Source organism: Poecilia mexicana, unplaced genomic scaffold, assembly GCF_051168715.1.
Source record: "Poecilia mexicana isolate PSO_F unplaced genomic scaffold, ASM5116871v1 scaffold_10, whole genome shotgun sequence".
NCBI classification, from domain to species: domain Eukaryota; kingdom Metazoa; phylum Chordata; class Actinopteri; order Cyprinodontiformes; family Poeciliidae; genus Poecilia; species Poecilia mexicana.
In genome coordinates, this window is record NW_028263379.1 from 27,793,395 (window position 1) to 27,807,884 (window position 14,490).

The 14,490-nt window shown below is 41.1% G+C and overlaps 2 protein-coding genes across 3 annotated transcripts in view; one reads left to right on the forward strand and one right to left on the reverse strand.

Annotated features, from left to right (window-relative positions):
* tenm1 (teneurin transmembrane protein 1) overlaps positions 1-4,316 on the forward strand; it is a 147,959-nt gene extending 143,643 nt beyond the window's left edge. The window contains exon 33 of the mRNA XM_088009765.1: positions 2,655-4,316. Coding sequence (XP_087865891.1) covers positions 2,655-3,410 — 756 coding nt within the window. The 3' untranslated portion in view covers positions 3,411-4,316. The remainder of the gene's footprint in view (positions 1-2,654) is intronic.
* Positions 4,317-4,889: 573 nt separating this feature from the next.
* Positions 4,890-11,941, reverse strand: LOC106934378 (SH2 domain-containing protein 1A-like). Of its 2 annotated transcripts, XR_015764502.1 has the most exons (4): positions 11,286-11,941; positions 10,594-10,657; positions 7,379-8,439; positions 4,890-7,283 (listed from the first exon to the last, which is right to left on the reverse strand). XR_015764502.1 is itself a non-coding variant. In XM_015014227.2 (3 exons), exons 1-3 carry the CDS (start codon positions 11,420-11,422, stop codon positions 8,170-8,172), a joined length of 471 nt encoding a protein of 156 aa, XP_014869713.1. In that variant the 5' UTR covers positions 11,423-11,941; the 3' UTR covers positions 4,890-8,169. The 2 variants fall into 2 exon arrangements, 1 of the variants encoding a protein (XP_014869713.1); XM_015014227.2 differs by having other exon boundaries at positions 4,890-8,439.
* Between the last annotated feature and the right edge of the window lie 2,549 nt (positions 11,942-14,490).

Here is a 14,490-nt window from a genome sequence, read left to right on the forward strand (position 1 = left end):
CCCCTGAACAATGCCGGATCCGGCCCGCCTGCTCATACCAGAGAGCATTCAGTGTTTTTTTTTCATATATTGTATTTTCCGGTTTATATGTGGATTTTTCTTCAACCACCAGGGGGCTTTTGAGCAAATGTGATACAAATACAGAAATACAATACAGAACCCCCCCCCCCCCCGCTCGACAGTTTCGAATACAGAACAACCCCCCCCCCCCCCCCTCGACAAGAATTTCTTTGTTTTTTTTTTACTGCAAAAACTAAGACCGGCCCCCGACCACAGAAAGGAACAGCTATGTGGCCCTCGCAGGAAAAAGTTTGGGGACCCCTGATATAGATACAAAAACATCATTAGGTCCTATTTGAGCACAAATGCTTAAAGAATATTCTCCTCACCAGGAATCACCACAGTCGTGGTAGGTCTGTGCTGTCTGCTTTTGGTCAAATTAAGTCCAGTGTTAGGAGCAATAGTGCAGTCTATCGTGTTTTTGTGTTAAGAAAATATTAAAAGTTACAAAAATTGGAACTAGTGCTTGAGGCCGACTGTGCAACAGGTGCACACCCCCTCAGCCTAGCTTAATTCATCTGTACTGTCACTATAAAGAGCCCTGTTTAAAATAAACAAACATCCTGGTGGAGGGGCAGCTAACGTCTGGTGACCCGCAAGGCTAATAGCACCCTGAAATTTAAAGCATCAATAAATGTTACTATTTGCTGTCCTGCTAAGAGGTGAGTCTTAAATCGAGTTGACCTGTTTGCATGACAACACTAATGCCAAACACATACTTGAGCACTTACAGGGAATAAGTTTCACTGCCTTCAATTGGCAGAGCTAAAGAAAACAACTCAGTCCAAATGAGAATCTGTGGTTTGCCTGACAGGTTTATGCAAGCAGAACCTGTCCAGACAGATTTCCACTCTCAAATGGGCAAAACTCAAACTGGGCAGAGGTTCCATGTTAAGAGATATACCCCAAATAATGCCATGAAAATGAAGCTCAGCTGCATACTGGGTGTGGGTAGGAGTCTCGTACCATGTGGTTAGCAAACTTTTCTAGCTCAAGTGATTGGCTGTATAGATTAAACTTTGCTACGACAGAAAACTCAAATAAAACAGACTTTTGAAGCATAAAAAAAAAACATTAGTGAAATGAATAAGCAGTTAGTTGAGTTGAGCAAATAAAAATCTTGCCAGTTATTTCTTTCTATGCCAAGCATTCATGTTCCTGATTCATTTTCTCCCATAATTACTCATCAATCTAATTCATTTAACATTTTGAGACAGCTTGTAAGTGGAGGCCAAAGTCCTCCGCAGACGCACAGAGAAACTAATTGGCTGCTGATTGTGTGTCATTTCCTGGACTTAGAGTTATTTTTCTAATTGACAATAAAAGCTTAAATCACCCAAAAGTGAATGATAAGTCATTCACTTCAAAGACTGAAATTATTAGTTTGTATTTTTTTATTTAATTTTAGAGTTTATTGGCAGCCTCTTCTTAAGTAGAAAAATTTAGTTTTGTGTCTTTTGCAAAGTGACTGCTTGGTTTTATTAAGTTTTTTTTTTTTTTTTTTTTGCTGTTTTGCGACCATATTTCCAGGTCCTGGCAGGATTAAACAGGAACACTTTAGTTGAAGGGGTGTGCCCAATACTAACTTTAAATTAAGTGTCATTTGGTGAATGACACTTTTAATGCATTGAAAGTGTCAACGTTGAGGCGGGTAAAGTGTGCGACCCATTTACGGAGGCCTCAGTCCTCCTCGCATTTTCACATATTCGAGTCACATTTATATTTGCCACATCGTTCCCTTTTCTCACAACCTACTTTCTTGTCAATTCACTGTCAAATAAAGGCCACCAGAGCCAAGGAAAGATTTAATTGAAAAAGTATCAAATTTGCATTTAAAGCGTCATTATTTCCTGAATGACGTTTAATGATAACTGTTGTAAACATTCATGAGGACTCCTTCATGTCTATAGCTACGTTCATGCTGCAGTTCTTGATGCTGAACTCCAATTTTTTGTGAAATCTGATTTTGTTTTGCAGTCTCTCAACATAATGCCGTAACGTAACGCAGTCACGAGACGCACAGTGAGCATGCTCAGTGTTTGCTAAAGTAAACATGGATGCTAATGGTGGAGCGTATCTTGCGATTTTAAAGTTTTTATCCAAACGGAGTAAGCACATTACTAACTTAATCCTTATCATCATCATCATCCGCCATGTTTGGTGTTTTTGTTCCCGCTTTCATCAATCAGGACGCAGAATGGTGACGTTTGTCGAGTATCAATGACTTTCAGGTCGGATGAACACGACCTGGCCGTACAGACAGGATTTAGGATTTTGGACCACATATCCAAGTCACCTGGGTCGCAATTGTAAAAATCTGATTTATGTTGTTCAGACCGTCATAAAAACATCAGATATGAGTCACCTAAGGGCAAAAAAAATCGGATTTAGCTGCAGTGAACGTAGCTGATGAGAGATGTTACAGTGTCACGTCGGTCTGACCTCTTAAAGGTCTTATATGGTCGTGTGCATACTTCATTATTAGCAACGTTTGAATTAGCAATATTTTCTACATGTAAAGGCAGCTACAATAAACATAAATCACAAAACATTAATCCCAGCTGCACAATATAAATGTCCCATTTTTTCCCTAGATGGTGTTGGGAATCCAGTGTGAACTGCGGAGACAGCTGAGGAGCTTCATCTCCCTGGAGAGGTTACCTCTGGTCTCCGAGCCCGTGGGCTCAGCTTGCCACCGGCCGTCTCGTCCTCCGCCCTTTGGCTCCCGACCCTTCATTCTTGGCCCCAACATCCGCTTTGCGGTGTCGCACGGTCGGGTGAGCGCGGAAGTCATCGGGGTGGCCAGCGAGGACAGCCGGCGGGTGGCGGCCATCCTGAACAGCGCCGTCCACCTCACCGGGCTGAGCTTCACCGTGCACGGCTGCGACACGCACCACTTCCTGCAGTCCCGTCCCATCGAGGAGGACCTCGCCCTGGGGCTAGGCGTCGGGGGACGCATCCTGGAGAGCGGCGTCAACGTGAGCGTGTCCCAAATGAGCGCCACGGTGAACGGCAGGACTCGACGCTTCGCCGACATCACCCTCCAGCAGGGGCCGCTGTGCCTGTGCGTGCGCTACGGTGGAACGGAGGAGGAGGAGAGGGCGCGGGTGAGGGAGGAGGCGAGGAAGAGGGCGGTGGAGGGCGCTTGGGAGAAGGAGAGGAAGCGGTTGGATTTGGGGGACGTTGGGAGCCGGTCGTGGAGCGAGGCGGAGAAGCAGCAGCTGCTGTCCGGCGGCCGCGTTCAGGGTTACGACGGCTACTACTCCCTGCCTATAGAGCAGCAGCCGGAGCTGTCCGACTGCCCCTCCAACATCCACTTTATGACACTTAGCGAGGTGGGGGGCAGGTAACAGAGACACACAAACAGCCCCCCATCCCACCAAAGACTGCCTGTTTCTACTCTGCTCTGATTTGTTCTACTGTTTCTATACTTTACTGAAAAACAAAAAAGAAGACGATAACTACGGAGAACAAGAAGAGAGAATGGGGGGAGGGGAAAAAAACAAACTTCCAAATGCCTTTAATTGTGACAAAATGATGGTATTTTATTATTATCGTCCAGTTTCTCCGATTTCTAACAGTGGCACAAGCGGTGTGGTTTGGCTGTGGCTTTGCTTTTTGTATCCTGACTGACGGACGGACTGACTGATGGACTGACAATCTGCCATTTACTGTTTCAACACTGTTCAATCATTTGGGACCATGTTTAAAAACCACTGAACTACAAAGATGGAAGACTTAAGGGTGGCCAGTGAACGATCCTCTTCATGACTCCCATCACGACCTCTCCGGTTGCCATTTGAGTTCCCCCCACTGGTTTACCTCGGATATACTACCGTTTACATATTGTGTAAGAGAGGCCTTGTTGACTCTGGCACTCCCCTTTAGAGAAGAAACCTGCTGTGGTTTCCACCTCTGGTGTGCTCCAACTGTAGTTTGTATGAGTGTGTATACTAAAATCAAGAATGTACATAGCCAGTGCTTTCACACTGAAAAAAAAAGTGCTCAACTGAAAATTATGTTGTTCATAAGTGTCAGTATTGTTAATCAATAGAAGATCTGTTACATTTTTTTGCAAAGATTATACATGGCTATAGTAATTATTCTCGCTAAAAAAGAAAGCTCACTTTATTGGGTTACAATGCTGATTAAAGTTATTATGTGTGAATTACCAGGTTGTTCCCTGAGATTTCATGTTACACTGGTAAAACAAATTGTGAAAATTCAGGAAATAAAATATGTGTATTGATTTTTAACCATTTCTTGATAAAAGAGTGATGTACAGTGGCGGTCCGACATTCACTATTCTTGGATTTTTCTCTGGAACGTGACTCCAAATTACTTGTGGAAACCTATTAACAGATTACTTTACAATAGTCAAACAAAATGCAGCTGGGGAAGCTGAAATACCCAGGCACAATGCTAGATGGCACGCTGTTGGCTGGTGCTTGTAAACAGCCAATCCAGGAGCGCCATTTGTTTTCCTTGGTCCTAATTGGCTGAACCCTCAAAAGTAAAAAAATGGCTACTGCAGTTGTGGTAAGACAGTTTCCACTGTACGAATGACTGCATGGTGAACTATTGAAATGGGTAGTTCATGTTTTAGGGAGGGTTTTAGCTATTTATGTGCAGCTTTGGTCCTTAACCCCAAGAAACCTCCGTACTGCATCAGCTAAAAGGACAAAAAAGAAAGAAATACCAACCAGTTTTTAAAATCTACTTAACAAAATTCTTACTAATGTTTTTAGATTTTATATTGTCTAAAATGAAATTTTCTAGGTTCTACCAATCCTGTTTTACATCAACCTTAAATTAAAAAAAATGGAAAATATTGATCAATTTCTATTTTATTTATCAATTGCAAGTACAAAACATGGGAACAATAAACCAGGATAACAGTTTGTGCTGAAAATTTCTCAATCCAACATCTTTCTTAATATACATTTGCAACTTAAAAAGCTTAGCTGGATCGATACAGAAGCTATCTTGTAAATAATAATATAGTTTGACAGATTTCACAGTAATTTGCACAGTTTTACCGAAGCAGACAAGCCCCTTTTTTACTGCCAATGACATTGCAGCCAGACAAACATTGATGGTACAAGACACTGTTGTGAAGTCATCTACTTTGTCCTTAATCTTAAACATTAATACAAATAAAAATAGTGAGATATTAATAAGCTTCTACAAAATATGTTAAAGACAACCACAGCTTTTTGTTAGCAAAATCTGTCTCAAGGACAGCGCACACCAGCGGCGTCAGACATGCATCTATACACCCCTATTATTTTCTATTAATTTCTGGTCAGCTGCCAACACTAAAAGATGCAGCAATTGTTTCAAGCTCTCTGTATAATTCTGAGGAGCTGATTAATAAGCGTAAATGCTATTAAGTCTTGGTAGTTCTTCTATGGTTGTATTTTGGTGGAAAAGTAGAAGAGAAAATATAAATTTTTGAAGCTGAAAACTACATATGATCCGCAATTTCACCACTTTAAGGACAATGGCAATAAATATCTTGTCTGGTGATTAATTTCTCACGAGTGTAAATGAAAATGCTTGTAGAAGGAAGGTAATATTTGCTGCTGTTAGAAAGATTTACATAGTAAAGATTTTGCAGTATTACGAATTTATCTTAGTGTAGAAAGCAATTTATTTATGCTTCTTATAGTAGGCTATGGCACCTCGTGGCACAGATGGATAAGTTTATTTAGTTCAAATCCACAAAAACGTTATTTTTCTGCACACATCAGCATGACGTATAATGACGTAATTTGGTGTCGCCGCTCCCAATCTAATCCTGAGATTAGGAAGCTCGAGTTGCTAGTAAGTTTGACTTTAGCATTAGCATTGTGGCTAAACTAGTTGGTTTTGATTCTTTCTGAAGCTTGTATGACAGTTCTTGCACTTTACAATGTTATATTGACACAACGACTATAAACATATAACCTGACGAATGAGAATACATTTTGATTCGTTAAAAACCTTCAATTCTAATAAATTTGTTTAGCTAGGATAGTCACCTCTCCCCAAAGAGTAGCTCATGTTGTCCAACTAATACGCAGCTAATGTTAAAAACCGGTCACCGTTGATTTCTGTTGGTTGTTTTTAGTTCTACTTAATTATTTGTTCATTAAGAAGTGCGTAGTTACGAAGGAAAAGGTTGACTCTAGCGTTAGCTCTGTGGTTAAGCTAGCTAAACATAGATGCTAACTGAAATTCTTGTTCCAAATTAAAAGTTTCTCAACCAAAACTTCGATAATAATTAAAAAATGATAAAAAATAATAATAATAATTAAGCCCAAATTAATAACTCGGCCACAACCATCTCCTCTGGACAACACACACCATGTGTGTAGCTTATGTTATTCTCTAAGACGTTTTACACTTGCAGCCAAAAAGCAGCTGTGTAATGAAATATGAATTCGCAAAATACAAAGTTTTATAACAAAAGTGCAATAAGATGCTCCTAAATAGAACCGGTCAGCTGGCATTTAGTGAAAACTGTGTACAGAATACCAGCTAACACTTTCGAAAACATATCAGAACCAAGTGAATAAACAGGAAATAACACGAATAATTGACATATTAAAATAAAAATAAACTGTCGAGTTGCTAAGCTGCATGTGATGTCGCTTGTTTTCTCAACTTAACAAAACAGTTAAATAGAAAAGTGGACTTGCTCTACAATAGACAAACTGTATTTAAAGTGAGTTTGTTAATAAAAAATAGCTAACCGTTAGGTTAAACTCGTGTTTGTATAAAACTTTAAAGACTTTAATCCCCTTTTCATTGCGAGGGAACTGTTGCTTGTTATTTCTCCGTGTGCCTCGATGGTCTCCTTCCCTTTTCCACCACTTTTTTTTTTTTTTTTTTTTTTTTTTTAGCCGGGCTCCCTCTTTGTTCTTGCTTCTCGGAAGTTGTAACTTTCAAATCTGTGCTGTCATTATCACCCATCATTATGGCTCAAACCGAGATATGCATGAGAAACCTGCGTCTGTCAGAAGCGAAGAAGAAGAAGAAGAGGAGGAGGAGGAGGAGGTGGAAGAGGAGGAGAGAAAAAAAAAGCACAGAGGAAGAGAAAGATATGTGACAGCTGAGGCTCAGCGAGTGGGCGGTGAGTGCAGAAGGGGCAGGACCTGGAGTTGGCTGTGCTGTTCGCTACAGCTTGTCTCCTCTCATTAGGAAATGCCAATCAGACTATGCTGCAAACCACTTCCAAGCTGAAGAAAAAAAGTACAAAAAAGCGAACGTTAAAAAAAAGTTAGTTTTCCCTTTTTTTTCTAAAAAAAAAGAAGAAGAAGAAAAAGCAAGTTACCACTAATCCACCTCCCCTTCCCCCACTCGCTTCTCCCTCCCTCCACGCCGTCGCTTCGCCATCTGCCCAGCATTAATTGTCGCGCTTCTCTCTCCGTAGGCTGTGGACGGCGGCGCAGACACACAATGCATATGTTCTGACTGCGAACAGGTGATGTATACGTTTCTGAGTAGCAACGTTGCTGATCGACAGAGATGAGCCTCTTCCCATCTAAAACATATGCTCCACTAGATACTGTCCAAGCTCATCTCTGCTGCGGTGAGGAAGGAGAAAAAAAAAAAAAAAAGAAAAGATGGAGGGTCCTTTGGTTGCTAGGAGACCGCTGCACTGAAGAATAGTCTGGGCTGAGAGGATGCTCTCACTGTTTTCTCACCTTGCCTCCCTGTGTGTCCCCCACTCATGTTTTTTCTTGATGTCAGTCAGAAAAGTGACTGATTACACACACACACACACACACCTGTCCACCCCCACCCTCCTGCAGTCAGCATTCTTCCCGTGAAAATCACTACTTCAATATGTCAAATTAAATTTTTTTTCCCACCACATTATGTTGTCAGTCCGAGGCTTTGGCTGTGTAAGCATGACCTTATTTAAGAGAGCTTCTTTCAGTCAAAATCTTTTATTTTCTTCGCCGCCCACTAACATTTGTTTTTTTTTTTTGTCGTCAAACTCGTGTGCAGTAATAGATATTAATGTTTCAGAGAAAAAGAAAAAAGAAAAACTGGCGGAAAGAAATGAGATTCGAGAACATTGAATTTTGGTGTTCAATCATTGTTTGGGTTCGACCCTCTCTAACCAAAAGCTTGCGCCACCTCCTTCTTGCCCCTGTTTTTCGGCTCCTGAGCGACGGGCGTCGCCAGACGCTGCAGGTAGGGGCTGTGGTTGGACGACAGGCCATTACCAGGCGTCTGCTGCTGCTGCTCCTCGGCGTGGGTCTGCGCCCGCCTCTGAGCCGTGACGGGGTAGAGCAGAGGCATGGCAATTCCCTGTCCCCGCTTCTGGAAGGCTGCTATCAGGTTCTTGATGTGCCGGAAATACCGCTTCGGCACACCGGGAGTCGTCTGAAAACAGAAGATGGGGGGTAAAAATAGAACTCATCACTCCGGTGATGTGGTGGCGGAGAGGAAGGAAAAAGACAGAAAGAAAAAAGAAAGAAAGAAAGAAAGGTGCTCCTACAGATTCAACATGTGAAAGACAGACTGAAGGTGGAGGCGAGAGAAAAGTTCAGCGCACAAAGGAAATGGGAATCCTGTCAGTTAAATAATCCGAGCCACTGATCTCGAAAGAGTCCGCGTTAAAATATTAAAAGGCACCACATTAAAAAATAAAATGACGCGGTGGAGATAATATAAATACATAAATGCTGCATAAATAGCTTCAGAAGAGCAGATATTTGCAGGAGGAGATTCTCTCCCGAGGGGATTCAAAGCTAAACTTGGTAAATTTAAGATGTGCTTCTCTTTGTAAACATTCAGATCCCCTTGGAATTCTTTTGTATTTCTCAGCAAATGAAAAGCCTTACTTTTGTGGTTTTATGTGTGACATTTAAGATCCTTTAAGCACTCTATTACCCAAAGGGCTTTACTTGTAGAGTTAATAAAAAAAAAGCAACAAATATCCTTTAGAAAAGTAATATGTGCTCCGAGACACGGCTAGAAAACCTGATAACTTCCAGTGAAAACCGCAAGAGTGTTTAAAATGTAGCTTCTCGTAAATTTAATGATTATTAAATACATTTAATATATTCAATATGTGGCAATATGGTAAATAAATGTACCCACTCAACGAAACGTGTTTTTTGCTCCTGAACTTATAAAAAAGTTATGGGCATCTAATATCTAACTGGGTTTAGGCTGGGAAATTTACTCTCAAGCATAAAATTTTATCACAATATTTTATAGAATTTATTGGGATGGCAAGTGATTAAAAGTATTTCTAATTTCTTTAGTCTTTTTTGTTACCAAAAACACACTAATAATGATCTTAAAATAAATTCCTCTTTTCAAAATAGGCTCCTTCAGAACTATAGTTGCATACAGAAGTCATTTTTCCCCTCTAAGCTCCACACAGCAACTGCATTTTATCACATTTTTGGAAAATATCGACATTTACAGACTTTCTGATGGCCAGTAATCAGCCAGTTTCAGGGCGTTTTCAAACATCATCACTTGAATCGCGATCAATTTAACGATAAACGATACGATAAATGCTCGTCCCTCATTGAAATCTCTTCTTGTTCTGAACTTGTCATCAGACCAAGTGTGGTCAGCAAATGTTGGCACTGTTGTTTGTTTTGCAGCCTCCCTCCAACCGGCCCTGCATTATTCATAAGCCATATCTTACCGATCCCTTTCTCGCTTGTCTTTTTTTTTTTCCTTTTACGTTGAGCGTTGCTAAAGAATTGCACTTTCACGACCGCTGTAATTTTGTCCTGGAAGGCCTTTAAAAGTGCATTACGTGCTTTCATTTACTGCGGTAAATGAAAGCACGTAATTCCCGTATCTCAGCTCTTACATCACGCTGTGAGAGCTGAGATAAAAAAAAAATCCTTTGAATATGTTTTTAAACATCATTTAATCAAAGGTGTAGAGCACATCCCAAAGCGCCCACCCCCCACCACGTCTCCCCAATAACACTTTCCATTAATAATGGAAAGTGTTATTGGGCTTGTAGGGGAATTCTTGTCATTGACGTCCAGCCTGGCGCTAGCTGTGAAAACGCAGCCCTAAAGGCTGCATCCTGCCTCAGATGTCGTATGGAGACATCGAGGGGCAACTCGGATGTCTCCATACTTTCAACGTTAGATGACGCACAATTACGCATCCCATCAGAAACACTGTCTTCAAATTTTGAGGAGTGAGGGTTTAGGGGGGTGTAGACTGCTTACAGGGTGATATTGCTGAAGGAAAAGAAATGCACCCATTTATCTGTGCTGTCACATCTCAAATATATATTGAGAGAGAGAGGGAGAGTGTGAGAGTGAGAAGCAAAACGGGGGAAAAACAGAGAAAGAAAACATGTTTGCCTCAGATCCGCAGCTTGTTGAATTACTCCGACACAAAAACAACTTCTAACCTAATAAACAGCAACCGCAGCGAGGCAGACGTGCAGCTGCCATGCTGCTGGGGTGAGTATTTCTGGTGCAAAACGTGTCAGGATAAACGCAAAAATTTAACAATAAAAAAAAACAAAAAGAAGTAGAAAAGATGTCTCACTTCTGCAGCCCACGAGCCCGCTTCGTCCTTGTGGAGTCTGTACGTGTAGACGTATCCTTTGCACCTGAACACAAACACACTTTTTTTGAGAATGAGCGTGCACAGACTTTTTTTTTTCTTTCTTTCTTTTCGGTGGAGGGTGTGGGAAGGTGCTCAAGTGGAAAATAATGGCACCTTGCGTGACACATGGACCTGCTGGTAGAGTCTTGACTTCATAATTTTGTTAAATCTGACCGCTAAGTTGCATACACTCACACAGGAAAGTGGATATCTTTGCTTTTATGCTGTCTTTCAGATAAACTGAAAACAAGGATGCGCTTTATGAAGTTCTTAGACTCACAAATAGCCTTCAAATCTTTAATTTACTAAAAAAATAACATGCTGTAAAACCAGAAAAACAACAAGAAAAAAAATGTCCAAGATCTCAGAAGGGCACATTTTTCTAGTACCATCTAGTATCTATCTGAGACGATGAGCTCATCTTCTTTTTACTTTTAATGACACAAGTTCCCCAGCAAGACTCACTTCGCTTTTAGCTTCTGATAACAGATGACAGAAACTGCTTGGGTTATCTGGCTTAATGCGGGGTTCTAAACTATTCCGTAGAACTGCCAGAAGACGGGAATTTGAGGATTTTCATGAAACTGCGTTGCTGTAGAACGAGGAGAAAAGCCAAGAGGCTGGATACTCACAACACACAGAGGCAGAAGACGCCCGGCACCGAGTCGCTGTCACGTACTAAGTAGCACCCGTCTCTCCCGTCCTGGCCCAGCCGCCTCTCGCCCTCCTCCTTGCCGATGGGTCCGTGGTAGACGGTCAGGTTCTCCATCACCGCTTTCCTCCAACTGTGCCTTTCGCTCCGTTCCTAAGTGCCAGCGCTGTTCTCTTTGTCTCTGCTCTCTGACTGCAGGCGAGCCCTTTTTGTCTTCCACTCTGAGAGCTGCACAAGTACAGCAGTTTTTTTTTTTTTTTCTTCCCCGGCCTTTTGCTTCTCAAACGTCTGCTCAGGGAATTTCAGCTTCAGACGAGGACCTTGACCTTCTTCTTCTTCTTTTGTTGTTTTAAAGATCTCCTTTTTCCACCTCACCTTCCAAAAAGCTGAAAGTCACTCCGTATAACCTCTAACCTTTCTGATCTGGTGCCTTCGCAGCCTTCCTCTGTCTTTATGAGGCACAGCGTTGCGCGCACATGCACACACCAAAATTGTGGGTTTGCATTTCTGTCAGGAAACGATTGTATTTTGCAACAGGAAATAACTTCAAAGATGCTTAACGGAACATTTCCACAACAATAAAAAAATAAGAGGCAGAAGAGAGGGATGAACAAAGGCAAAATTTCTCATTTCACACAAGAAAATGCATTATGCATTTATGCATGTGGAGTGAAACTTTTTCTTTTTTCCATCGCTGTTTGATTAACAGAAGGTTGCTTGTTCTGTTTCCATGAATAATGATGTACAATCAATCTGCTGAGGAGGATTTTGGTGAAGAAAATACAGTTTTGAATAAATATTTCTGGTTATGGAAGAGCAGTCCGATGACTGCATAACTTTATTTAGTCTTCTAGGGAAATAATACAGAATTATACCTCCAAAAACAATCATGCATCTTGAGCAAACAAACATTTTTTTATTTAACGGTATGATTCTCACCTACACCTGGATGACAAATGACAAAAGTAGAGTCTGTAGTGTAATGAAATACAGAACTTATGTAGATGAGAAAAGGCCTGGTGTTAATGTTGGGAACGTTTTCTCTATCTTGTTGAATTTACTGAATTAACCCCTAGAACCCGACGGACCCACCGGTGGGTCCAGCTGCCACGACCTCGGCTCGCTCTGTAAACAAAGGCTCCACGTGCCTTTAAATTTTTTTTTTATTTTTTATTATCCGCTAAAAGAGGCTTTGATCTTTCAAAAACTATTCCGCATAAAGGTTTTGCCCAAAATGTTAAGTTTAAATTTATTTATACCCCCTGAGGGTATAAGAGGTTCAAGAAAGATTTAAACTTTTATTTAAAAGAAAACAATCAAAGTTGCGGATTATTTTTGGATTTTTCTTAAGCCACAAAAGTGACGTTACAACCGGAAAACGTCAGTGAATTTCATTTTTTGTTTCCATGCAACGACCGACATAAAGGAGTTCATACCTGTGAAGAGAAACAAAAAATGAAAGTAGTTTTTGATTTTTTTTTTCTTTTCTTTTTTTGCGAATACATATCTGAAAAGTGTGGGTGAGTAAGTATTTCACTGTACATTTTTCTGAACACACATCCACCCTGTTGGCTTAACATGGTGGGAGCAGCATCAGGCTGTGGGGATGCTTTTTATTTGGTGGCATCAGGGGAAGACAGTCGGTCTTGATTGGAAGATGGACTGAGCTAAACACAGGGCAATTCTGGGAGAAAACGAGTCTAAAATACGACCAGCGCTTTGTTTCCCCTCAAGGCAAATTCATTAGTTAAGTTGCTTAGTCAAAGTCCAGATGTAAATTTATCTGAGAATCAAATGTGAGACCTGAAAAATGACTGTCCTCAGTCCTCTCTGACTGAACCTGAGCTACTTTTATGTATCTGGGTGTGAAAAGACGTTTGAGAACGACCCCAAAGAGACGTTCAACAAAAGGTGGACTTTTGTTGGGACTAAATACATGCACTTTTCAGACGTTTGTTTGTAAAACATGACAAAAACCACACCGTTTGTACAGTTATGTAAGACCTTGTGTATCCCAGTCTAACGAAATCCAAATAGAGTAAATTAAAGTTTGTGCTCCAGGGCTATAAATGACTATTAGAGCTTACACGATCGTATTGGTACGAAGCTGAAGGATGTTTGCACCGGTAATCTGAATCTACTTGTACCGATAATCTACAGAGTACAGAGAGCAAAGGACGCACATTTCGTAACTTTTCTTGTCTTAAAAAACTTCAATAGGCTTCAAGAGCAATAAAAGTAAGCTAAATGTTTTACCTACAGCTTGAGAGAGTTCTTGTTTTTCTCAGTAGGCGCCTCACACATGTTCTCAGAAAACTTTTCGCAGATAACGTTCTTCTGTTAAACATGTGTTTAGGAAACACCCAGCTGCTTTGTCACACAAAGAGGAATCAGCTAATGAAGCTGTGTGCACAACAAACTCATCCTGCAAGCTGTCCTGTCAGTCGCAAAACTTCTGCTGTGTTAAATTGGGACTCTGCCGTTTGCTGCCGTGTTGCTTTTCCTATACGCTTGCAGCAAAGTGGCTTTTAAGAATAATATTCACAGTTTGCTATTTTTGGATGTTTATGGTGATCAAAACTACTACAGAAAGCCCTTCACACCATCAAGTAAGAAAAAAATAGTTCCCTTATTGCGGTTTTTTTTTTTTTCATCTTGTGATGTTCACTGGGGCTGCTGGTTCTCTCTTTTGGCCTCGCCTGTTAAAGTCGGCGTGTTTGTACTGATTCAAAGCTGTGGTCCACATGAATCATGGTCTGTGTCAGAGGCTGCTTCTCACTGCCTCCCGCAGATCATGAGCGGTGGGAGTTTGGGCCCCTGTCTCCGCGGCCCGGCTCTTCCAGCTCTCCTATTGCTTCTGCAGCATTTTAGCACCACCCAGTGGTCAGAACGTGAAAGTCCCACACACCCGTTTCTTGAAAACTGGCAGCAATTAATGTTTGTTATTGAGCCAATTTTTAGATAATACCTTTTTTTAAGTTTTGCTAATTTATTGTTTTATTATTTATGTTACTATTTTTTTTTCTGTCATCACCTTACAGAGTCCAGGTCAGGATTCATCTGAAACGGGGACACAAATAGTAGCACTTGACGGACAAAAGAGGTTCGAATGCAGGAACGCATCACCGTGGCACTGGTATGAGATTACAATATTATCTATCATTGACATTATAGATAGTGAAACC